Consider the following 25,169-nt stretch of genomic DNA (forward strand, 5'->3'; position numbering starts at 1 on the left):
AGTGAGTTTATTGTCATGTGTCCCAGATAGGACAATGAAATTCTTGCTTTGTTTCAGCAGACAGAACATAGTAGGCATTTACTACAAAACAGATCAGTGTGTCCATTATATACCATTATATAAATATATCCTTCTAATCCTTCTAAACTCCAGAGTATGCAAGCCCAGCCGATCCAGCATATGACAGTCCCGCCATCTCGTGAATTAACTGTAGTCAGACTGAGTTAGGGGACCGGGAGACACAGAGATAAGGACATGCATGATGTGAAATTGAGACATCAAAGAGGATGAGGCTCAAGGAAAATATAGAATAGATCATTGTTAGCTCGGTTAAGGTGACAACGAAACATACAGAGATCACATTTAATCAGAGGGACAGCCAGACTGGTCAGAGAACTAGGAAGAGGGAGAGAAGGAGAGAGAGAGGAGAGCAAGGGTTACTTGAAGTTGGAGAAATCAATATTCATTCTGTGTAGGAAGGAACTGCAGCTGCTGGTTTAAGTGGAAAATAGACACAAAAAGCTGGAGTAACTCAGCATCTCCGGAGAGAAGGAATCACACTGCTGGGCTGGAAGCTGCCCAAGCAGAATATGAGATGCTGCTGGGCCCCCAATTTGCACTGGGCCTCACTCTGACAATGGAGGAGGCCCAGGACAGAAAGATCAGTGCGGGGTTGGGAGGGGGGGGTTGAAGTGTTTGGTATCCGGGAGATCAGGTAGGTCAAGGTAGATGGGTCCTGCTGTAGATCATTCTGTATATATGTATAGTATTATCAGATCTGTTGTGAGTTGGTCTCCACTGTCCCGTTACAGATTACGATGAATGTCACACCGTTAGAACCATCTGTGGCCCCCACGCCAGTTGCCACAACACCGCGGGAGGGTTCTTCTGCCTCTGCCACCCTGGCTTTGCCCGGCTGTCCGGCAAGACCAACTTTACTGGTTACGGCGCTGGCTGCCAAGGTAAGGAGACCAGCCAGACCCAGCTTCACTCCTCTCCTGGGCCTGTGGAGCTAAGTCAACCTCTGTAGGCCGAACCTCCTCTCCAGAGCCTGTGTGCGGAAGGCAGGCCCTGTAGGCCTAGCCATCTCTCCATGGCTTGTGGCCTCTGTAGGCCCAACCTCCTCTCCTGGGCCTGTGGAGCTAAGTCAACCTCTGTAGGCCGAACCTCATCTCCAGAGCCTGTGTGCCGGAGGCAGGCCCTGTAGGCCTAGCCATCTCTCCATGCCTTGTGGCCCTGAACATGGCTTGTGGTCTCTGTAGGCCCAACCTCCTCTCCTGGGCCTGTGGAGCTAAGGCAGCCTCTGTAGGCCGTGAAAAGTGGGAGAGTCTAGGACTAGAGGTCCCAGCCTCAGAATAAAAGGAAGGAGATGAGGAAGAATTTCTTTAGTCAGAGGGTGGTGAATCTGTGGAATTCTTTGCCACAAAAGGCTGTGGAGGCCAAGTTAGTGGATATATTCAAGGCAGAGAGATAGATTCTTGATTGCTACGGGTGTCAGGGGTTATGGGGAGCAGGCGGGAGTTTGGGGTTAGGAGGAAGAGATCGATCAGCCATGATTAAATGGTGGAGTAGACTTGATGGGCCGAATGGCCTTATTCCACCTAACAATTATGACCTTATGACCATTCAATCATGGCTGATGTATCTTCCCTTCTCAATACCATTCTCCTGCCTTCTCCCCGTAACCTTAGACGCCCTTACTAATCATGTGTTTTTTTTGTTAGACGTATACATAGATGGGACGGTTGGGGAGTTCGTGGGCGGCAGCAGAATTGGAGGAGTTGCGTTGCAGTGAGAAAGACTGTCAAAGTGTGCAGCATGAAACAGATCAGAAACGGGCAAAGGAATGGCAAACGGAGTTTAGTCTGAACAAGTGTGAGGTGTTGCACTTTGGCAGGCCAAATATAAGGGGGTAGTCTATAGTTGGATGTGGAGAGGATGCTGCCACTAGTGGGAGAGTCCAGGACCAGAGGCCACAGCCTCAGAATTAAAGGATGTACCTTTAGAAAGGAGATGAGGAGGAATTTCTTTAGTCAGAGGGTGGTGAATCTGTGGAATTCATTGCCACAGACGGCTGTGGAGGCCAAGTCAATGGATATTTTAGATAGATTCTTGATTAGTACGGGTGTCAGGGGCTATGGGGAGAAGGCAGGAGAATGTGGTTGAGAGGAAAAGATAGATCAGCCATGTTTAAGAAAGAACTGCAGATGCTGGAACAATCAAAGGTAGACAAAAATTGCTGGAGAAACTCAGCGGGTGAGGCAGTATCTATGGAGAGAAGGAATAGGCAACGTTTCCGGTCGAGAACCTCCTTCAGTCTGAAGAAGGGTCTCGACCCAAAACGTCGCCTATTCCTTCTCTCCATAGATGCTGCCTCACCTGATAGATCAGCTATGATTGAGTGGCGGAGTAGACTTGATGGGCCGAATGGCCTAATTCTGCTCCTATCACTCAGGAACTTATCAACATGAACTTAATGACAAGACCATTGATGTACAGAGGGGTCCAATAGCTTAACTCCCTAAAAGGACGGCTTTGTGAGTGAGTTTAGAAGGGATTTGCAGGCAAAGTTATGTACCCAGAGGGTGGTGGGTGCCTGGAACGCACTGCCAGGGGTGGTGGTGGAGGTAGATACCATAGTGGTGTTTAAGAGACTTTTAGATAGACACTTGGGTAAGTAGGGAATGGGGGGATATGGATTATGTGCAGGAACAGAAGATTTGTTTAACCTGGCACCGTGTTCGGCACCGACATTGTGAGCCAAAGGGCCTCTTTCTGTGCTGTACTGTTCTATGAGTAGGAAAGAACTACAGAAAGATGCTGGTTGAAATCAAAGAGAGACACAAAACGCTGGAGTAACTCAGCGGGACAGGCAGCATCTCTGGAGAGAAGGAACGGGTGACGTTTCAGGTCTCGACCTCTTCCCCGACGCTCAATCTGAAGAAGGGTCTCGACCCGAAACGTCACCCATTCCTTCTCTCCAGAGATGCTGCCTGTCCCGCTGAGCTATAGAGTGGAAACAGGCCCTTCGGCCCAACTTAACCATCCCGGCCCAACAATGTCCAAGCGACCCTAGTCCCACTTGCCTGCGCTTGGTCCATAACTAAACTTGTCCTACCCCAGCTTTTAGTGTCTATGCTGTTCTACGTTCTATGATGGTGTCTCCCACCCCCTGCAGATGTCGATGAGTGTTTGCAACAGCCCTGTGGTCCCCATGGCGTCTGCATCAATGCTGAAGGAACCTTCTTATGTTCTCAAACGACACAGCCCATGACCAGCCATCTCCGGACAACTCTCAGTAAGGACGTGTGCAGGAAGATAACTGCAGATGCTGGTTTACACTGAAGATAGACTCTGAACTCTGGGACTCTATTCCCTGGAGTGCAGGAGGATGAGGGGTGACAAAAATGCTGGGGAAACTCAGCGGGTGCAGCAGCATCTATGGAGCGAAGGAAATAGGCGACCTTTCGGGCCGAAACCCTTCTTCAGACTGATGTAGGGTCTGGGGTGGGGGGGGGGGGGGGGGGGGAGAGGGGAAAGAAGGAGAAAGGAAGAGGAGGAGCCCGAGGGCTGAGGAAGAGCTGAGAAGGGGAGGAGACAGCAAGGGCTACCGGAAATTGGAGAAGTCAATGTTTATGCCGCTAGGGTGCAGACTGCCCAAGCGGAATATGAGGTGCTGCTCTTATAGGATGAGGGGTGATCTTATAGAGGTGTATAAAATCATGAGAGGAATAGATCGGGTAGACACACAGAGTCTCTTGTCCAGAGTAGGGGAATCAAGGACAAAAAGACATAGGTTTAAGGTGAAGGGGGAAAGATTTGGAATCTGAGGGGTAACTTTTCCACACACAGAGGGTGGTGGGTGTATGGAACAAGCTGCCAGAGGAGGTAGTTGAGGCTGGGACTATCGCAACGTTTAAGAAACGGTTAGACAGGTACATGGATAGGACAGGTTTGGAGGGATATGGATCAAACGCGGGCAGGTGGGACTTGTATAGCTGGGACACCTTGGCCAGTGTGAACAAGTTGGGCCAAAGGGCCTGTTTCCACTCCATGACCGTGACTGGATAGACACAAAATGCTGGAGTAACTCAGCAGGACAGGCAGCATCTCTGGAGAGAAGGAATGGGTGAGGTTTCGGGTCGAGACCCTTCTTCAGACTGAGTGTCAGGGGAGGGGAAGACACAGGGATATGGGAGGGTAAGGTGTGAAAAGGAGACATCATAGGGGATGAAGTTCAAGGATAATGTAGAAAAGATCAGAGTTAGCTCGGGGAAGGTGGCAACCAAAGATACTAGAGGAGCAAGATAGACCACTCCTACGTAATCCAATGGGCTGATGTGTTGTACGCAACGGAACATCACTTCCACCATTTTAGGAATAAGACCCCCAATCCCCATTATGCCACGTCAGTCCATTGAATTTTGCAGTTTATCTTGGTCTATTTTAGCCTTCTATGATAGACCATTATTATCTTTGTTTATAATAAATAAGGTGGTTCTTTAAAAAAAAAAGATTTTTTAAGGGAAACCTCGTATAAAATGGTGATAATGCACAATGAAAGGTCTCTGGACCATATGCATTCTATGATCTTTGGTTTAATCAGTGTTGTGGGGGAACGGTATGTGTGTGTTTCTGTGTGTGAGTGGCAAGATAGGCTCCGCTAGTGTCGTTGGTGGCAATGAAGCTTGCACAGGTAGAAGCTAATTCAGGGGACAGTCAGACTGGTCGGAGAACTAGGATGGGGAGGGATGGAGAGATCCCAGCATCATCAAGGATGGACAATGGGAAAATAATTCACACACAGCAGAACATTCCCCCGTCAGTAATGGACCAGTGGCTCACAGCGAGGGGACTCAGGGACCCTTGCAGGCAGAGAGGTTATAAGGGGAGGGAACGGCAGAGGAGTTGAATAGCTACTCCATGGGTTTACACTGAAGGTAGACACAAAATGCTGGAGTAACTCAGCGGGGCAGGCAGCATCTCTGGAGAGAAGGAAAGGGCTACTTACTCCATGTATGTCTTCATTGAAGAAGATGGCACGGTGGCGCAGCTGCTAGAGCCGCTACCTCACAACACTGGAGATCTGGGTTTGATCCCGACCTCGGGTGCTGTCTGTGTGGAGTTTGCATGTTCTCCCTGTGCCCGCGTGGGTTTCCACCGGGTGCACCAGTTTCCCATGCTTCCTGAAGATGTGCGGGTTTGTAGATGAATTGTCCCTCTGTAGATTGCCCCTCTGGGTGGAGAGGGTGGATGGGAAAGTGGGATAACATAGAACTAGTGTGAACGGGTGATCGATGGCCGGCATGGACTCAGTGGGCCGAAGGGCCTGGTTCCGTGCTGTATCTCTAAACTAATCAGAACGTTCCCGAGACTGGGAGGGAAGTAGGTAGGGAGAGATGGAGGGAGAGAAGGAGAGAGAGGGAGTGAGGGAGGGATGGAGTGAGAGGGAGAGAGAGGAGAGAGAGAGAGAGAGAGAGAGAGAGAGAGAGAGAGAGAGAGAGAGAGAGAGAGAGAGAGAGAGAGAGAGAGAGAGAGAGAGAGAGAGGAGAGAGGAGAGAGAGAGATAGAGAGAGGAGAGAGAGAGAGAGAGAGAGAGAGAGAGAGAGAGAGAGAGAGAGAGAGAGGGGAGAGAGAGGGAGAGAGAGAGAGAGGGAGAGAGAGAGAGGGAGAGGAGAGAGAGAGAGAGAGAGAGAGGGAGAGAGAGAGAGAGAGAGAGAGAGAGAGAGAGAGAGAGAGAGAGAGAGAGAGAGAGCGAGAGAGAGAGAGGGAGTGAGAGAGAGAGAGGGAGAGAGAGGGGGAGGTGGGAGGAGGGGAGGTGGGAGGGAGAGCGGAGAGGAAGGGATGGCGGGAAGGAGGAGGGAGGGAGGGAGAAAGGGCGGGAGAGAGGGAGGGAAGGAGGCAGCATGGGAGGGAGAGAAGGAGAGAGAGGGAGAGAGTGGGGGAAGGGAGGGAGGGAGAAAGAATGAGCAGACATAGGTGATGTACGGATGACAGAAGCATTCCCAGTTCACCCACGTGTGGTTCTGAAGCTATTCCAATATCCTGATTGAAATGTTCACCTTCTACATCCCACAGGCCCGTTTGTGCATTGCCTGTCCAACCTGCTGAAGAACCAATCCATCATCGACAACTGTTTCACCAAGCGACTCCAGCAGGTACTTTATTCACGGACCTTCAACGCCAGAAATTCCATCCTGACCATGGGTGCTGTCTGTACGGAGTTTGCACGTTCTCCCCGTGACCTGCGTAGGTGAATTGGCTTGGTGTATGTGTAAATTGTCCCTAGTGTGTGTAGGATAGTGTTAGTGTTCGGGGATCGCTGGTCGGTGCAGACTAGGTAGGCATAAGGGCCTGTTTCTGCGCTGTATCTCTAAAGTAAAGTAATCAGTAAAATTACACGTACAAGTCTCCCCACCACCCTTGTCAATCCCATTGTCCGCACAGGATGCCTTTACATTAGACTTTAGAGATACAGCATGGAAACAGGCCCTTCGGCCCACCAAGTCCATACCAACCAGCGATCCCCACACACTAACACTATCCTACCCCACACTCTACACACTCCAACCAGCGATCCCCACACACTAACACTATCCTACACACTCTACACACTCTATACAATTGAACAGAAGCCGATTAACCTGCAAATCTGTACGTGTGGGAGGAAACCGGAGCACCCGGAGAAAACCCACGCGTGTCACGGGGAGAACATACAGCGCCCGTAGTCAGGAAGGAACCTGGGTCTCCGGCACTGTGAGGCAGCAGCTCTACCGCTGCGCCACCGTGCCACCCTAGTTGATCTATTTTCCCCTCTCAACGCCATTCCCCTGCCTTCTCTCTGTCAATCCCACTCTCTCCTGCATTTTATCGCAATGCATCACAGCTCGGTTTGGGAACTGCTCCATCCAAGACCGCAAGCAATTGCAGAGAGCTGTGGACGCAGCCCAGACCATCACACACACCAACCTCCCTCCCATTGTCAGTGAGCGAGCAGCGGGAAGCATTCACTGTAGTAATTCAAGTATAAAAAACGCTTCATGTTTTCCATCCAGTGAGAAATACAGAGGTTGAAAGTCTCGGTGACTGCCAATCACCACCCCCCCCCCGGACACTTATTATTATTTATTCAAATTTGCTAATTTGAATTATTCAAATTTATGCTAAATGCATTTTGTTGTCTCTGTACTGTACACTGACAATGACAATTAAAATTGAATCTGAATCTGAATCTGAATCTTACTTATCCTATCCTTCCAGACAGGGCTCCATCTACACCTCACGCTGCCTCGGCAAGGCCAGCAGCAAAATCAAGGACCAGTCTCACCCCGGCCACTCCCTCTTGCCCCTCAGGCAAGACATACTTAAGTGTGAAAACGCACACCTCCAGATTCAGGGACAGATACTTCCCAGCTGTTATCAGGCAACTGAGCCATCCTACCACAACCAGAGAGCGGTGCTGAACTACTATCTACCTCATCGGGGACCCTAGGACTATCTTTGATTGGACTTTGCTGACTTTACCTTGCACTAAACGTTATTCCCTTATCATGCATCTGTACACTGTGGACGGCTCGATTGTAATCATGTATTGTCTTTCCGCTGACTGGTTAGCACGCAACAAACAGCTTTTCACTGTACCTCGGTACACATGAGCTACATGTAAACTGAACTAAACTAAAGTGATGATCCATAGATCAAAGCCGCCATGGATATTGAATCATAGAGTCACAACTCGTCTTTGCCGACCATCATGCCATCATGCTAAGCTGGTCCCATTTTCCTGCTTTTAGCCCGAATCGTCCGAAATCTAAATTTGATGATACCTATTCCTTTTCTTTCTGTCCTGAAGCCACCAGCCGATCAATTCTGTTCCCTGATCAACTCCACGCTTGCGTTTGCCAGGAGGATGTGTGAACAAAAAGGGGAATACCGCCAAAAGTCTCAAACCTCCGTCACTTTGAAGGTGAGTTTCTGAACTGTTGCTCCACCTTTCCTGGGCCTTCGGTGCAGGCTCTGAGCTTTAGTTTATGTTTAGTTCAGGAACAGCTTCTTCCCTTCTGTCACCCCTCCAGAACTAGGGGTCACAGTTTAAGGATAAGGGGGAAATCGTTTAGGACCGAGATGAGAAAAACATTTTTCACACAGAGAGTGGTGAATCTCTGGAATTCTCTGCCACAGAAGGTAGTTGAGGCCACAGTTCATTGGCTATATTTAAGAGGGAGTTAGATGTGGCCCTTGTGGCTAATGGGATCAGGGGGTATGGAGAGAAGGCAGGAACAGGATACTGAGTTGGATGATCAGCCATGATCATATTGAATGGCGGTGCAGGCTCAAAGGGCCGAATGGCCTACTGCTGCACCAATTTTCTATGTTTCTATGTTATCAGGCTTCTGAATGGCCCTTCCATAAGCGAGGGTACTGTCCCATTCACTTCACCATGGATTGTGACCTTGTCGGGGTGGAGAAGCTTGTGTGGACTTGAGATCCTGAGAGCGATGCCGTCTGGAGCTACGCTCCTGGTAGGGCCACCCATGGCGGTAAGGTCGAGGGGGAGGTCTCTGTCAAAGAGCAATCCAACCAAGACCTCAACGGTGGAACAGGCGGAGGACAATGGCTGACCTTAGTGGAGCTAACGTCACAACGGCTGGGAAGGCGGATGAAGGCTGCAGCAGAAAAGGGTCTCCGGTCGTCTTGGACTCCATGCCACTGGATCCTGACCCAGATCTGTCAAGGACCGTGGGGTGGCTGTCTGTGCACCAGTCTCCCCACGTTAAACAAAGTCACGCACAGGTGTCCTCCAACCCTGGAGACACCCATGGTCAGCCTATGGATCGGGGGGGGGGGGGGCCTAAGAAAGAATTTTCGATTCACCTCCACCCGATTGTGGACATTGGACTTTGTCTGTGGAACTGATGCGCTACAATGCTGAGAACTATATCCTGCACTCTGTATCTTCCCCTTTGCTCCACCCATCGTACTTGAGTTTGACTTGAGTTTGACATGAGTTATGTATGGTTTGGTTTAGTTTAGTTTAGAGATACAGCGCGGAAACAGTCCCTTCGGCCCGCCAAGTCCGTGCCAACCCCACACGCTAACATGAGCATCTCGCTCAGTAGCGCCGATGGCTTGCGATTGGCGAGGTCGCCCGTGTGTATGAGCCGCGCTGCGCGGTCCCAGGGCTGAGCCCAAAGGTCCACAAGAGCAGCGCTTTCAGGCCCTCGTATTTGTCCTGATCCAGCGGCGTGTGTAGGTAAGAGACCAGGCGAGCGGTCGTCTCCTGAGCCAACGTGTCGGCCGCATTGTAGTACCGGGTGTCTACGGCTGCGATGCGTCAAACGTGGAACTAGGCCCCGACCTGCTGGAACCACACCTGGGGATGCGATGTCCAAAACACGGGCAGCTTCACGGAGACAGCGTTCTGCTGGGCCCGTTGAGGTTGATCGAGTCAAGTCAAGTCAAGTCAAGTGGATATTTTTTAGGGCAGAGATTGATCGATTCGTGATTAGTTCGGGTGTCAGAGGTTATGGGGACAAGGCAGGAGAATGGGGTTGGCCATGATTGAATGGCGGAGGAGACTTGATGGGCCGAATGGCCTAATACTGCTTCTATTACATATGACCTTATTCAGATACAGGGAGAAAGATACAGCTCGGAAACAGGGCCTTCGGCCTTCCGAGTCCGTGCCGACCAGCGATCCCCACACATTCATACTACCCCACACACACTAGGGACAATTTACACATTTACACCAAGCCAACTAACCTACAAACCTGTACGTCTTTGGAGTGTGGGAGGAAACCGAAGATCTCGGAGAAAACCTACTCAGGTCACGGGGAGAACGTACAAACTCCGTACGGACAGCGCCCGTAATCCAGAACCAGGGGCCAAACAGTTTAAGAATAAGGGGTAAGCCATTTAGAACGGAGATGAGGAAACACTTTTTCACACAGAGAGTGGTGAGTCTGTGGAATTCTCTGCCTCAGAGGGCGATGGAGGCCGTTTCTCTGGATACTTTCAAGAGAGAGCTGGATGGGGCTCTTAAAGATAGCGGAGTCAGGGGATATGGGGAGAAGGCAGGAACGGGGTACTGATTGGGGATGATCAGCCATGATCACATTGAATGGCGGTGCTGGCTCGAAGGGTCGAATGGCCTAGTCCTGCACCTGTTGTCTATTGTCTGTTGTGGTCAGGATGGAACCTGGGTCTCCGGCGCTGTAGGGCAGCAACTCTACCGCTGCGCCACCGTGCCGCCATTATGACATTTAATCAACAACTGTCTCTCACCCACAGGATGTGACGTCGTTTGGGAACAAGTTTGTTGCCGACGGTTCGGGGGTGGAGTCGGCGACGGTGTTCCTGGGCGCCATGGAGAACTTTGCCACGTTGGCTGCATTGGCCTCACCTACTCAACAGCTCAAAGCCATCTCCAGTGCCCACTTGGGTAGGGTCTACACACAGACACTGCAGCATTTACCACCGGGGTGGGCAGCTCATCTCCACTGCACGATCATAGACCAACAATGCTGGAGTAACTCAGCGGGACAGGCGGCATCGCTGGAGAGAAGGAATGGGTGACGTTTCGGGTCTACACCCTTCTTCAGACTGTGACTTTCACTGGACGATCAGTTTAGTTTGGTTTAGAGACACCGCACATTGTTGGTTCTATCCCACACACTAGGGACAATTTAGGCTTTAGAGATAACAGGCCATTCAGCCCATCGAGTCCATGCTGAGCATCGATTACCCCAAACACTAGTTCTATCCCACACACTAGGAACAATTTAGGCTTTAGAGATAGCAGGCCACTCAGCCCATCGAGTCCACGCCGAGCATCGATTACCCCAAACACTAGTTCTATCCCACACACTAGGGACAATTTACAGAAGCCAATTAACCTACAAACCCGCATGCCTTTGGAACATTGGAGGAAACTGGAGATCTTGGAGAAATCCCATGCAGGTCACGGGGAGAACATGCAAACTCCGTACAGACAGCACCCATAGTCAGGATCGAACCCGAGTCTCTGGCGCTGTGAGGCAGCAACTCTACCGCTGCGCCACCGTGCCACCCGTTATGTTTATAACTTAATCTCATCTTGTCAGAGTTAAGGGGCTGTCCCACTGTACGAGGTAATTCAAGAGCTCTCCCCAGTTTTAAAAAAATCAAACTCGTGGTAAGCGCGTAGAATGTACGTAGCGGGTACGTCGTAGCTCGGGACGTCTCTAAGTGGCTCGTAACGCTAACGGCAGGTACTCGGGAAACGCAGTAAACTCGTGAAGACTCTTGAATATTTTTCAACATGTTGAAAAATGTCCACGAGAGCCCCGAGTACCGACGAGCGGCCATTACCGTAAATCTCCGAGTTCGAATCAGGGGACACTTGGGAGATCCCTTGAATTAGCTCGTACAGTGGGACAGCCCCATTACAGAGTTACAGGCCAACAGTGAGCCCCCAACTAACAACGCCACACCAGGGTGACTTCTGGGATCTTGCTGTGCATGAATGGTCTGCCACATTCACCACCATCTGTTGATACCATCCCCTTGGGATTGAGGTTGGCTTTCTATCAGGGGAGGCCCGGTTGCATCGTGGCTTGGTTCGGCAACTTGAACGTCCAGGAGTGGAAAAGGCTGCAAGAAGTTGTAAACACTGCCCAGTCCATCATCGGCTCTGACCTACCTACCATCGAGGGGATCTATCGCAGTCGTTGCCTCAAAAAGGCTGGCAGCATGATCAAGGACCCACACCATCCTGGCCACACACTCATCTCCCCACTACCTTCAGGTAAAAGGTACAGGAGCCTGAAATCTGCAACATCCAGGTTCAGGAATAGCTACTTCCCCACAGCCATCAGGCTATGAAACACAACTTCAAACAAACTCTGAACTATAACAGCCTATTGCACTTTATCTGTTTATTTGTGTGTGTATATATATATTTGATGGTATATGGACACACTGATCTGTTCTGTATTTATGTCTACAATATCCTGTTGTGATGCAGCAAACAAGAATGTCATTGTCCTATCTGGGACACATGACAATAAACTCTCTTGACTTGACCTGACTTGATGGTGGTGCAGCGGTAGAGTTGCTGCCTCACAGCGCCAATGGCCCGAGTTCCATCCCAACCACGGGTGCTGTCTGTACGGAGTTTGCACGTTCTCCCTGTGACCTGTGGGTTTTCCTCCGAGATCTTCTGTTTCCTCCCACACTCCAAAGACGTACAGGTTTGTCGGTTAAATGGCTTGGTGTAAATGTAAAACTTGTCCCTAGTGTGTGTGTGTGTGTAGGATAGTGCCAGTGTGCGGGGACTGCTGGTTGGCACGGACTCAGTGGGCCAAAGGGCCTGTTTTTGTGCTGTATCTCTAAACTAAAACAAACTAAACTAAAGTGCACTCGTTTCTCTTGGACCCTAGATCTCGATGTGCGGGTCATTGATGTGACCAACCGGATGTTCTCGGCACACGAGAGGTTAACGCTACGAGCAAAGAACGACACTCTGGATGTTTACATGAAGACTGTGACTGAGGAGCAACAAACAGGTGAGACTAAAGGGCGTGTCCCACGAGCATGCGACTGCATGCGGCAAGCGCGACATAACGTGGTCGCTTGAGCCGTACGGCCTCGCGGGGCCGGTTCCACTTCGATCGCCGGAGCCGTATGGAGTTGTGCGGAGCTGGTCCCGACATCGCGCGGGGCTCCGAAAAACTGACCGTGTTTAAAAATTCCGGGCGGCAACGGCCTGCTGGCCTGCAGCTGCATTGAGGCCGTACGCACCGCCTCGACATCGTACGTCACGCGCGAACTTCACATCACCCACTTGACCTCCGCGCGGCCCCCGCTTCCGGTTTGGTCGCTCTTGCCGCATGCAGTCGCATGCTGGTGGGACAGACCTTAAGACAGGTTTGGATAGGTCAGGTTTCCATCTAACATATAACCATATAACAATTACAGCACGGAAACAGGCCATCTCGGCCCTACAAGTCCGTGCGAACAACTTTTTTTCCCTTAATCCCACCTGCCTGCACTCATACCATAAGATTCAGATTCAGATTCAGATTCAATTTTAATTGTCATTGTCAGTGTACAGTACAGAGACAACGAAATGCATTTAGCATCTCCCTTGAAGAGCGACATAGCAAACGATTTGAATTAAAAAAAATAAAATAAGTGTCCGGGGGGGGGGGTGATTGGCAGTCACCGAGGTACGTTGTTTAGTAGAGTGACAGCGGCCGGAAAGAAGCTGTTCCTCGACCTGCTGGTTCGGCAACGGAGAGACCTGTAGCGCCTCCCGGATGGTAGGAGGGTCAACAGTCCATGGTTGGGGTGAGAGCAGTCCTTGGCGATGCTGAGCGCCCTCCGCAGACAACGCTTGCTTTGGACAGACTCAATGGAGGGGAGCGTGGAACCGGTGATGCGTTGGGCAATTTTCACCACCCTCTGCAATGCCTTCCGGTCGGAGACAGAGCAGTTGCCATACCATACTGTGATGCAGTTGGTAAGGATGCTCTCGATGGTGCAGCGGTAGAAGTTCACCAGGATCTGAGGAGACAGATGGACCTTCTTCAGTCTCCTCAGGAAGAAGAGACGCTGATGAGCCTTCTTGATCAGAGTAGAGGTATTGTGGGATAACCCTCCATAAATATTCCTCCAGGAATAACCCTCCATTCCCTTCTCATCCATATGCCTATCCAATTTATTTTTAAATGATACCCATGAACCTGCCTCCACCACTTCCACTGGAAGCTCATTCCACACCACTACCACTCTCTGAGTAAAGAAGTTCCCCCTCATATTACCCCTAAACTTCTGCCCCTTAATTCTGAAGTCATGTCCTCTTGTTTGAATCTTCCCTATTCTCAAATGGAAAAGCTTGTCCACATCAACTCTGTCTATCCCTCTCATCATTTTAAAGACCTCTATCAAGTCCCCCCTTAACCTTCTGCGCTCCAGAGAATAAAGACCTAACTTATTCAACCTATCTCTGTAACTTAGTTGTTGAAACCCAGGCAACATTCTAGTAAACATTCTAGTTTCGAGGGATATGGGTCAAATGCAGGCAGGTGGGATTAGTGTACATGGGGCACGTTGGTTAGCATGGTCAAGTTGGGCAGAAGGGCCTGGTTCCACCGTGTACGACTCTTTGACTATGACTCTATGCTTCAGCCTCCCAGTTCTCTGGTCTCTGAAGATACCTGCCCCTTGTTGAAAAAAATCCCTCTTCATCTGCACCACAAATTGATGAACTCGTCAAAACAGGGATCATGAACTTCCCAGGAAAGACACAAAATGCTGGAGTAACTCAGGCAGTATCTCTGGGGAACATGGATAGGTGGTGATTCGGTTCGAGACCCAGCTTCAGCCTGATCGGTCTAAAGGAGGGTCCCGGCCTATTTTTGTACAACGGGTGGTGGATGCACAGACCCACTGTGCTATCTTGTCCTCCCCCTCCTCCCCACTGTGGTCTCCCCCACCCTCATGATGTGTCTGTGTCCCCACCCTCACTGACCTCTCCTCTCCCCCTCCAGGTGCATCAGTGGTGGTGTTCTTGTCCTACACGGACCTGCGTTCTCTACAGAAGGGGGAGTTTGTCACCGAGGGTCAACGCCGGCCCCACCTCCTCACCTCCTCTGTCGTCTCCGTCGTCATCGGCAACCGCCGCCATCGCCAGCTGCGGAACGGCGTCAACATCACCCTGAGTCACACGTCACAGACCCAGGTGGGTACAGATGGCTCCGTGCATTCTGGCTGCTCTTTGCACCCACCCTGCGCATCTTTGGACATGCCGTGCATAGGGGAGAGGGTAGGGGGGCTGAAGATGTCCTGGTTGGGTTGCTCCTGGGCCTGGCCAAGCTGGCCATCCATGAGTCACGGTGCCAGGGGGAAGAGGGCTCTGCCCGACCCGGGGTTACATCTGCGCCCGGGTGGGTTAGAGAGGGTCTATGCGCAGTCCACGGGCACCATGGGGATTTCCGGGAACTGCTGGGCACCGCGGGGGGTGGAATGTGTCCTTAATATGGATGGCAATGTAGTTACGAAACTTCAGTGATTAGATAATTGGGTGATTTGGTGTTATGCTGCTGGATGCGTTACAACTGGTTTGGTTTGTAAAATATTATTTTTTATAGAAACATAGAAAATAGGTGCAGGAGTTGGCCATTCGGCCCTTCAATATGATCATGGCTCAGGATATGGGGAGAAGGCTGGAACGAGGAAACACTTTTTTTCACAGAGGGCGGTGGAGGCCGGTTCTCTGGATGCTTTCAAGAGAGAGCTAGATAGGGCTCTTAAAAATAGCGAAGTCAGAGTATATGGGGAGAAGGTAGGAATGGGGTACTGATTGGGGATGATCAGTCATGATCACATTGAATGGCAGTGCTGGCTCGAAGGGCCGAATGGCCTCTACTCCTGCACCTATTTTCTATGTTTCTAACACTCTCTTGAATATATCCATTATAATAATGGAATTGATTATCTTAGCAACATAGAAACATAGAAATTAGGTGCAGGAGTAGGCCATTCGGCCCTTCGAGCCTGCACCGCCATTCAATATGATCATGGCTGATCATCCAACTCAGTATCCTGTACCTGCCTTCTCTCCATGCCCTCTGATCCCCTTAGCCACAAGGGCCACATCTAACTCCCTCTTAAATATAGCCAATGAACTGGCCTCGACTACCCTCTGTGGCAGAGAGTTCCAGAGATTCACCACTCTCTGTGTGAAAAAAGTTCTTCTCATCTCGGTTTTAAAGGATTTCCCCCTTATCCTTAAGCTGTGACCCCTTGTCTTGGACTTCCCCAACATCGGGAGCAATCTTCCTGCATCTAGCCTGTCCAACCCCTTAAGAATTTGTAAGTTTCTATAAGATCCCCCCTCAATCTTCTAAATTCTAGAGAGTATAAACCAAGTCTATCCAGTCTTTCTTCATAAGACAGTCCTGACATTCCAGGAATCAGTCTGGTTAAACATCTCTGCACTCCCTCTATGGCAATAATGTCCTTCCTCAGATCTTGGAGTTGATAAAAGTGCAGGGAAGCTGAGGGTGACATTTATGTAACGGTTGCTGTTGTGACCTGTGTTTGGTGCAGGGGTCACTGAGTGACTGGCGGATATTTTGTGTTTACTGGAACCATTCGCCGTCTTCAAGCCACTGGTCACCGGAGGGGTGCGAAGTCATTCAGTCCAACGGCACACACACGACCTGTGGCTGCCAGCACCTCTCCAGCTTCGCTCTGCTCATCGCTAACAGCAAGGTAACCCCACCGGCAAACCGTCTCCAGCAACGCGGGATCCTACCCAACCCTGCGCCAATCCAAAACGTTCTTCAACTGCGCTATCGTATCTGCATCCACCACCACGCCTGGCAACGCATTCCAGGCTCCCACCACTCTCATCCCATCCATCCATCCCACCACTACCTCCATATCCCTCATATCCCTCCATATCCCCTTCATATCCCCTCCATATTCCCTCCATATCCCCTTCATATCCCCTCCATATCCCCTCCATATCCCCTCCATATCCCCTCCATATCCCCTCCATATCCCCTCCATATCCCCTCCATATCCCCTCCATATCCCCTCCATATCCTCTCCCTATCTTCATATCCCCTTCATTTCCCCTTCATATCCCCTCCATATCCCCTTCAAATCCCCTCCATATCCCCACCCTATCTCTTCATATCATCTCCTCCCTCATATCCCCTCCCTATCTCTTCGTATCCCCTCCATATCCCCTTCATATCCCCTTCATATCCCCTCCATATCCCCTCCATCTCCCCTTCATATCCCCTCCCTACCTCATCATATCCTTCCATATCCTCTCCGTATCCCTCCATTCCCTGCATATCCATGTACCTATCCATAAATCTCCTGAACGCCACTATCGCACCTACCTCCTCCACCACCACCACCATGTTCCATGGCAGCACGTTCCAGCACCCAACACCCTCTGGGTATAAAACTTGCCCCGCACAACTCTGTTAAACATTACCCCCTCTCACCTTAAAGCTACGCCCTCTAGTGTTTGATATTCTCATCCTGGGACAAGGGTTCTGACTCTACCCGACCCTCTCATAATTGTATCTACTTCTATCAGATCTCCCTTCTAGAGCGAGAAAGACAGAGAGATAGAAGGAGAGAGACAAAGAGAGAGAGAGAGGGACAGAGACAGACAGATAGAGAGCAAATGAGAGAGAAGGATTCAGAGACTGTGGCACGGTGGCACAGCGATAAAGTTGCTGCCTTACTGCACCAGGGACCCAGGTTCGATCCTGACTACGGGTGCTGTCTGTATGGAGTTTGTACGTTCTCCCCGTGACCTGCGTGGGTTTTCTCCGGGTGCTCCGGTTTCCTCCCACACTCCAAAGACATGCAGGGTTGTAGGTTAATTGGCTTTGGTAAAATTGTAAATTGCCCCCAGTGTGTGTAGGATAGTGTTAGTGTACGGGGATCACTGGTCAGCAAGTACTCGGTGGGCCGAAGGGCCTGTTTCCCTGCAGTATCTTTAAACTAAATTAAAGTTGTTTCCTGTCAGTCAGATTAGACAAACATTGCTACCAAGATCTTTTACCACTTTAGTTTAGAGATACAGTGGAGAAACATGCCCTTCGGCCCATCAAAACCACACCGCCCATCGATCACCCATTCACATTGTTTCAAAGTCAGTTTATTGGCACATGTACCAGTGAAGGTACAGTACAACAGTCTGAAGGACCCGAAACGTTGCCTATTTCCTTCGCTCCAGAGCTGCTGCACCTGCTGAGTTTCTCCAGCATTTCTGTGTACCAAGGTACAGTGGAATTTGAGTTCCCATACAGCCATAGTAAGCGAAATGCAACAAGACACACAACCGCATAAAAGTTAACATAAACATCCATCCAAACCCGCCCTATCCACGTACCTGTCTAACTGTTTCTTAAATAAACAATAGACAATAGGTGCAGGAGTAGGCCATTTATACCTTCGATCCAGCACCGCCATTCAATGTGATCATAGAAACATAGAAACATAGAAACATAGAAATTAGGTGCAGGAGTAGGCCATTCGGCCCTTCGAGCCTGCACCGCCATTCAATATGATCATGGCTGATCATCCAACTCAGTATCCCGTACTTGCCTTCTCTCCATACCCCCTGATCCCCTTAGCCACAAGGGCCACATCTAACTCCCTCTTAAATATAGCCAATGAACTGGCCTCAACTACCCTCTGTGGCAGAGAGTTCCAGAGATTCACCACTCTCTGTGTGAAAAAAGTTCTTCTCATCTCGGTTTTAAAGGATTTTCCCTTTATCCTTAAGCTGTGACCCCTTGTCCTGGACTTCCCTAACATTGGGAACAATCTTCCTGTCCAACCCCTTAAGAATTTTGTAAGTTTCTATAAGATCCCTTCTCAATCTTCTAAATTCTAGAGAGTATAAACCAAGTCTATCCAGTCTTTCTTCATAAGACAGTCCTGACATCCCAGGAATCAGTCTGGTGAACCGTCTCTGCACTCCCTCTATGGCAATAATGTCCATCCTCAGATTTGGAGACCAAAACTGTACGCAATACTCCAGGTGTGGTCTCACCAAGACCCTGTACAATGGCTGATTATCCTCAATCATGGCTGATCACATTGAATGGCGGTGCTAGCTCCAAGGGCCGAATGGCCTACTCCTGCACCTATTGTCTATTGTAATACAATAAATTAATAATCGGTAATGGCTGTTCTTGGCACAATGTTCGGCACAGACATTGTGGTCTAACTGCTCCCCATGGTATGTAATGTAATGTCCGTGTTGTCTTTCCGCTGCCTGGATAGCACGCAGGCAACATAACATAAGCGTTCCCCTGTACCTCGGTGACAATAAACGACACTGGTGCGGTGGGTTGGGGGAAGGGGGCTTTGTTGTAACTAATGTCCCGTGTGCTTTGTGTCTGTGTGCCAGGGGTGGTCTGACCAGGACGGGACCCTCACGCTGATCACTCTGGTTGGGCTCATCACCTCGCTGGTGTGCCTGGCCCTGGCTGTAACCACCTTCCTATGCTGTGTGCAGAAAAGGAACCTGCACGTCACCATCCACATCAACCTGTGCATCACCATGTTCCTGGGGGAGCTCCTCTTCCTTCTTGGGGTTGAGAGGACCACCAACAAGGTGAGTGGCTGCGGACTACTGCTACCTCCTGCACAAACCCTAAACTCACCCACTTCACCACCAGTTTCCACCCTCAACTTCACTTGGACCATCCCAGACTGTCATGTCATAAGTGATAGCAGCAGAATTAAACCATTCGGCCCATCAAGTCTATTCAATCATGGCTGATCTATCTCCTCCTCCTAACCCCATTCTCCTGCCTTCTCCCCATAACCCCTGACACCCGTACTAATCAAGTATCTATCTATCTCTGCCTTCAAACATATCCACTGACGGCCTCCACAGCCTTCTGTAGCAAAGAATTCCACAGATTCACCACCCACTGATTCTTCCTCATCTCATAGAAACATAGAAACATAGAAAATAGGTGCAGGAGTAGGCCATTCGGCCCTTCGAGCCTGCACCGCCATTCAATATGATCATGGCTGATCATCCAACGCAGTATCCTGTATCTGCCTTCTCTCCATACCCCCTGATCCCTTTAGCCACAAGAGCCACATCTAACTCCCTCTTAAATATAGCCAATGAACTGGCCTCGACTACCTTCTGTGGCAGAGAATTCCACAGATTCACCACATCTCCTTCCTAAAATAACGTCCTTTAATTCTGAGGGATCCCACCTCTGGTCCTAGACTCTCCCACTAGTGGAAACATCCTCTCCACATCCACTCTATCCAAGCCTTTTACTATTCAGTACGTTTTAAATGGGGTCCCCCCTTATCTCCGACATCTCCCGACCATTTCTTGATTTCACCGTCTCCATCACAGTCGGAAGAAGGGTCTCGACCCGAAACGTTGCCTATTCCTTCGCTCCATATATGCTGCCTCACCCGCTGAGTTTCACCAGCATTTTTGTCTACCTACAGGAGATAGACTATCAATTGACATCCATTATAAACCTACTGTAATGACTCCCACAGCTATCTAGACTCTACTTTCCAACATGCTTCCTGCAAGGACGACCCCCTACTCCCAATTCCTCTGTCCACATCGCATCAGCGCCCAAGATGAGGTTATCCATACCAGGACATCTGAGATGTCCTCATTCCTTAAGGAACGGGTGTTCATAGATGAGGCCCTCACTCGTGTCACCGCAGCTCCCTCCCCCTCCCCTCCCCCAGTCGCAACAGGCACAGAGTCCCCCCTAGTCCTCACCTCTCACTCTACCAGCCGTCACATACAGCACATAATCCTCCAGCATTTTCCCCACCTCCAACGCTCTCCGCTTTCCGCATAGGCTGAGCGGGGTGGTGGGCGTCTGTGTGTGCATGTGCGTGTGTGTGTGCGTGTGTCTGTGTGTGGTGGTGGTGTGTGTGTGGTGTGTGTGTGTGTGTGTGTGTGGGGTGGTGTGTGTGTGTGTGTGTGTGTGTGTGTGTGTGTGTGTGTGTGTGTGTGTGTGTGTGTGTGTGTGTGGTCTGTGTGTGTGTGTGTGTGTGTGTGTGTGTGTGTGTGTGTGTGTGTGTGTGTGTGTGTGTGTGTGTGTGTGTGTGTGTGTGTGTGTGTCTGTCTGTGTGTGTGTGTGTGTGTGTGTGTGTGTGCGTGTGTGTGTGCGTGTGTGTGCGTGTGTGTGTGTGTGTGTGTCTGTGTGTGGGGGTGTGGGAGTGTGTGTGTGTGTGTGTGTGTGTGTGTGTGCGCGTGCATGTGTGTGTGTGTGTGTGTGTGTGTGTGTGTGTGTGTGTGGGGATGGTACTGGTGTTGACATCACCCTGTGTTACAGGCCCTGTGTGGTGTAGTAGCCGGCTGCCTACACTACCTGTTCCTGGTGGCGTTGGCGTGGATGTGCGTGGAGGGCCTCCACCTACATGTGATGGTGAGGAACCTTCAGCGCATCAACGCGGCGGGTGCCCACCGGGCTCTGCGCTGCTTCATGTACCCCTTCAGCTACGGGCTGCCCGCCATCATCGTGGTCGTGTCCGCGGCAACATACCCCGGCGGCTACGGATCACGCCAGCAGTAAGTATGACGGAGTGGTAACTTCATTGTCATACGTGACGAGTCATAGTGTTACTCAAGGTATGCAAACAGTCGCCATATAAAGGGCATCGACAAAGTGACAAAGTATTCCACTCCAGGTCCCCTTTCCCCCCCTTTGCCCCCCCCCCCCCGACAGCAGGCCCCTCCCCGACAGCAGGCCCTCCCCGACAGTGGGCCCCTCCCCGACAACAGGCCCCTCCCTGACAGCTGGCCCCTCCCCGACAATAGGGCCCCTCCCCGACAATAGGCCCCTCCCCCCCTCGACAGCAGGGGCCCTCCCCGACAATAGGCCCCTAGGCCCCTCCCCGACAGCAGGCCCCTCCCCGACAACACCCGACAGTGGGCCCCTCCCCGACAGCTGGCCCTCCCTCCCCGACAGCGGGCCCCTCCCCGACAGCTGGGCCCCTCCCCGACAGCGGGGCCCTCCCCTCCCCGACAGTGGGCCCCTCCCCGACAACAGGGGGCCCCTCCCCGACAATACGGGCCCCCTCCCCGACAGTGGGCCCCCCCCCCCGACAACGGGCCCCTCCCCGACAACGGGCCCCTCCCCGACACAGCCCCTCCCCGCTCCCCGACAGCGGGCCCCCTCCCCCCTCCCCGAATAGGCCCCTCCCCGACAATAGGCCCCTCCCCGACAGTGGGCCCCTCCCCGACAATAGGCCCCTCCCCGACAGTGGGCCCCTCCCCGACAATAGGCCCCTCCCCGACAGCGGGCCCCTCCCCGACAGTGGGCCCCTCCCCGACAACGGGCCCCTCCCCGACAACGGGGCCCCTCCCCGACAGTGGGCCCCTCCCAATAGGCCCCTCCCCGACAGTGGGCCCCTCCCCGACAACGGGCCCCTCCCCGACAGTGACAGTGGGCCCCTCCCCGACAATAGGCCCCTCCCCGACAGTGGGCCCCTCCCCCGACAATAGGCCCCTCCCCGACAGTGGGCCCTCCCCGACAGTGGGCCCCTCCCCGACAAACAGGCCCCTCCCCGACAGTGGGCCCCCTCCCCGACAACAGGCCCCTCCCCGACAGCGGGGGCCCCTCCCCGACAGCAGGCCCCCCTCCCCCCCCCCCCCCCCCCCGACAACGGCCCCTCCCCGACAGTGGGCCCCTCCCCGACAATAGGCCCCTCCCCGACAACGGGCCCCTCCCCGACAACGGGCCCCTCCCCGACAACGGGCCCCTCCCTGACAGCATCATCGTTAGGGATGATAATGTTGCCATTCGACGATTGATGATCGATGTTTGCAAACTGCTGGGCGGTTTTGATCTTTCCTGTACTTCATAACTTGAGATTATTTCAATGAAAGCTCCTTGGTTGAAGAAGAAAAAACAGGCAGCAGCTTGGAGGCCTAGAGTTGTACAGGAGAGAATCAGGACCTCCCAGCCCCTCAAATGTCGACAACATCCTTGTAAATCTTCCCTTCACTCTTTCCAGCTTCACCACATGTTTCCGATGTCAGGGTGACCAGAATTGAACACAATACTCTGTGTGGCCTCACCAACGTCCTGTACAACTATCTCAAAGATCACCCATGATCATATGATGTGACAGGGACAGACTCGAAGGGCCACAGGCTGCTCCTGTGTTTCTTGTGTAACATAACACTTCCTTTTTTCTCTTCAGCTGCTGGTTGTCAATTGATAAAGGACTTATCTGGAGTTTCATTGGCCCCGTCTGTGCCATCGTTCTGGTAACTATACCATCACATATCTAAGACATCTCCGCTCGGTTCGCAACCAACCTGATCTCCCGGTGGCTCAGCACTTCAACTTCCCCTCCTATTCCAAATCCGACCTTTCTGTCCTGGGCCTCCTCCATGGCCAGAGTGAGTCCCACCGTAAATTGGAGGAGCAGCACCTCATATTTCGCTTGGGTAGTTTACACCCCAGCGGCATGAACATTGACTTCTCCAATTTCAGGTAGTCCCTGCTTTCTCCCTCTTTCCCCTCCCCTTCCCAGCTCTCCCACAGCCCACTGTCTCCACCTCTTCCTTTCTTCTTCCCGCCCCCACATCAGTCTGAAGAAGGGTCTTGACCCGAAACATCACCTATTCCTTCACTCCATAGATGCTGCCTCACCTGCTGAGTTTCTCCAGCATTTTTGTCTACCATCAGATATCTAGTTACTTTTTGGCATATATTTAATTTGTTGTACTTTATCTCTCCACATCATCGTCTATATCTCTCCTTTCTCTTATCCATAACCAGTCTGAAGAAGGGTCTCGACTCGAAACGTCACCCATTCCTTCTCTCCAGAGATGCTGCCTGTCCCGCTGAGTTACTCCAGCTTTTTGTGTCAGGAAACAAAAAGCTTGTGTCAGGTTTTGTGTTAGGGCTCTGGTGAGACCACATCTGCAGTATTGTGTGGAGTTTTGGTCTCCGAATTTGAGGAAGGACATCCTTGTGATTGAGGCAGTGCAGCGTAGGTTCACGAGATTGATCCCTGGGATGGCGGGACTGTCATATGAGGAAAGATTGAAAAGACTGGGCTTGTATTCACTGGAGTTTAGAAGGATGAGGGGGGATCTTGTAGAAACATATAAAATTATAAAAGGACTGGACAAGCTAGATGCAGGAAAAATGTTCCCAATGTGGGGCGAGTCCAGAACCAGGGGCCACAGTCTTAGGATAAAGGGGAGGCCATTTAAGACTGAGGTGACAAAAATCTTTTTTATCCAGTGAGTTGTGAATTTGTGGAATTCCCTGCCGCAGAGGGCAGTGGAGGCCAAATCACTGGATGGATTTAAGAGAGAGTTAGTTGGAGCTCTAGGGGCTAGTGGAGTCAGGGGATATGGGGAGAAGGCAGGCACGGGTTATTGATTGGGGACGATCAGCCATGATCACAATGAATGGCGGTGCTGGCTCAAAGGGCTGAATGGCCTTCTCCTGCACCTATTTTCTATGTTTCTATGAAACTTGGATGCAGGGCCAGTGTGTTTGTTGATGTGATTGCTGGCAGGATGGGAGCAGAGTTCACCGCTTGCCGGGGAGGATGTGGAATGTATAACGGGGAAGCTGCAAGATCACACAGATTAGTCGCGACACTTCCTCACTGAGCTACGCTTCAATTCTACACTGGCAGTCCCTCGCTTGATGTTCCGTACAGCTCAACACACCACACACTGCACGCAACAGTGGAGGGTCCATCAGCCATGGGAGTACTATTAGGCCATTCGGCCCATCAAGTCTACTCCAATCATGGCTGATCTATCTATCCCTCCTAACCCCATTCTCCTGCCTTCTCCCCATAACCCCTGACACCCGCACTAATGTTGGGGGAGTCCAGAACCAGGGGCCACACAGTTTAAGAATAAGGGGAAAGCCATTTAGAACGGAGATGAGGAAACACTTTTTCTCACAGAGAGTGGTGAGTCTGTGGAATTTTCTGCCTCAAAGGGCGGTGGAGGCAGGTTCTCTGGATACTTTCAAGAGAGAGCTAGCTAGGGCTCTTAAAGATAGCGGAGTCAGGGGATATGGGGAGAAGGCAGGAACGGGGTACTGATTGGGGATGATCAGCCATGATCACATTGAATGGCAGTGCTGGCTCTGAGGGCCGAATGGCCTGGTCCTGCACCTATTGTCCATTGTAAAAGTTTGTTAGTGTGCGGGGATCGCTGGTTGGTGCAGACTCGGTGGGCCGAAGGGCCTGTTTCCGCGCTGTATCTCTAAACTAAAACTAATGATAAACACATCGGTGGTGAGTGTGAGGGTCCAGATAGACTAATCACGGTTCTGCTAATGGCGGCCTGTATTGTTATCACACACATGTATCCTTGTTGTCTCCGCAGTTTAACACGGTTCTGTTCATCGTGACGCTCGGGATGCTGAGACAACAGGTCACGCGGCTCAACACGCAGGTTACAAAGATCAAGGACACGAGGTGGGTGGAATTACCCAGAACAGATAGGAACATAGAACATTGGTGCAGGAGTAGGCCATTCGGCCCTTCGAGCCAGCACCACCATTCAATGTGATCATGGCTGATCATCCCCAATCAGTATCCCGTTCCTGCCTTCTCTTCGTATCCATTGATCCCCTGAGTCCTCAGAGCTAAATGAGGGA

At 51.3% G+C, this 25,169-nt stretch overlaps 1 protein-coding gene across 1 annotated transcript in view; it reads left to right on the forward strand.

Annotated features, from left to right (window-relative positions):
- The window catches only part of LOC129714407 (adhesion G protein-coupled receptor E1-like), a 33,667-nt gene that overhangs the window by 1,959 nt on the left and 6,539 nt on the right, over positions 1-25,169 (forward strand). The window contains exons 2-13 of the mRNA XM_055663988.1: positions 813-962; positions 3,179-3,298; positions 6,079-6,158; positions 7,853-7,966; positions 10,294-10,444; positions 12,423-12,548; positions 14,535-14,725; positions 16,096-16,260; positions 18,935-19,141; positions 20,859-21,094; positions 22,732-22,798; positions 24,896-24,987. Of these exons, the coding sequence (XP_055519963.1) occupies positions 813-962; positions 3,179-3,298; positions 6,079-6,158; positions 7,853-7,966; positions 10,294-10,444; positions 12,423-12,548; positions 14,535-14,725; positions 16,096-16,260; positions 18,935-19,141; positions 20,859-21,094; positions 22,732-22,798; positions 24,896-24,987 (1,699 nt within the window). The remainder of the gene's footprint in view (positions 1-812; positions 963-3,178; positions 3,299-6,078; positions 6,159-7,852; positions 7,967-10,293; positions 10,445-12,422; positions 12,549-14,534; positions 14,726-16,095; positions 16,261-18,934; positions 19,142-20,858; positions 21,095-22,731; positions 22,799-24,895; positions 24,988-25,169) is intronic.

This window comes from Leucoraja erinacea, chromosome 39, assembly GCF_028641065.1.
Source record: "Leucoraja erinacea ecotype New England chromosome 39, Leri_hhj_1, whole genome shotgun sequence".
In the NCBI taxonomy this organism is placed as follows: domain Eukaryota; kingdom Metazoa; phylum Chordata; class Chondrichthyes; order Rajiformes; family Rajidae; genus Leucoraja; species Leucoraja erinaceus.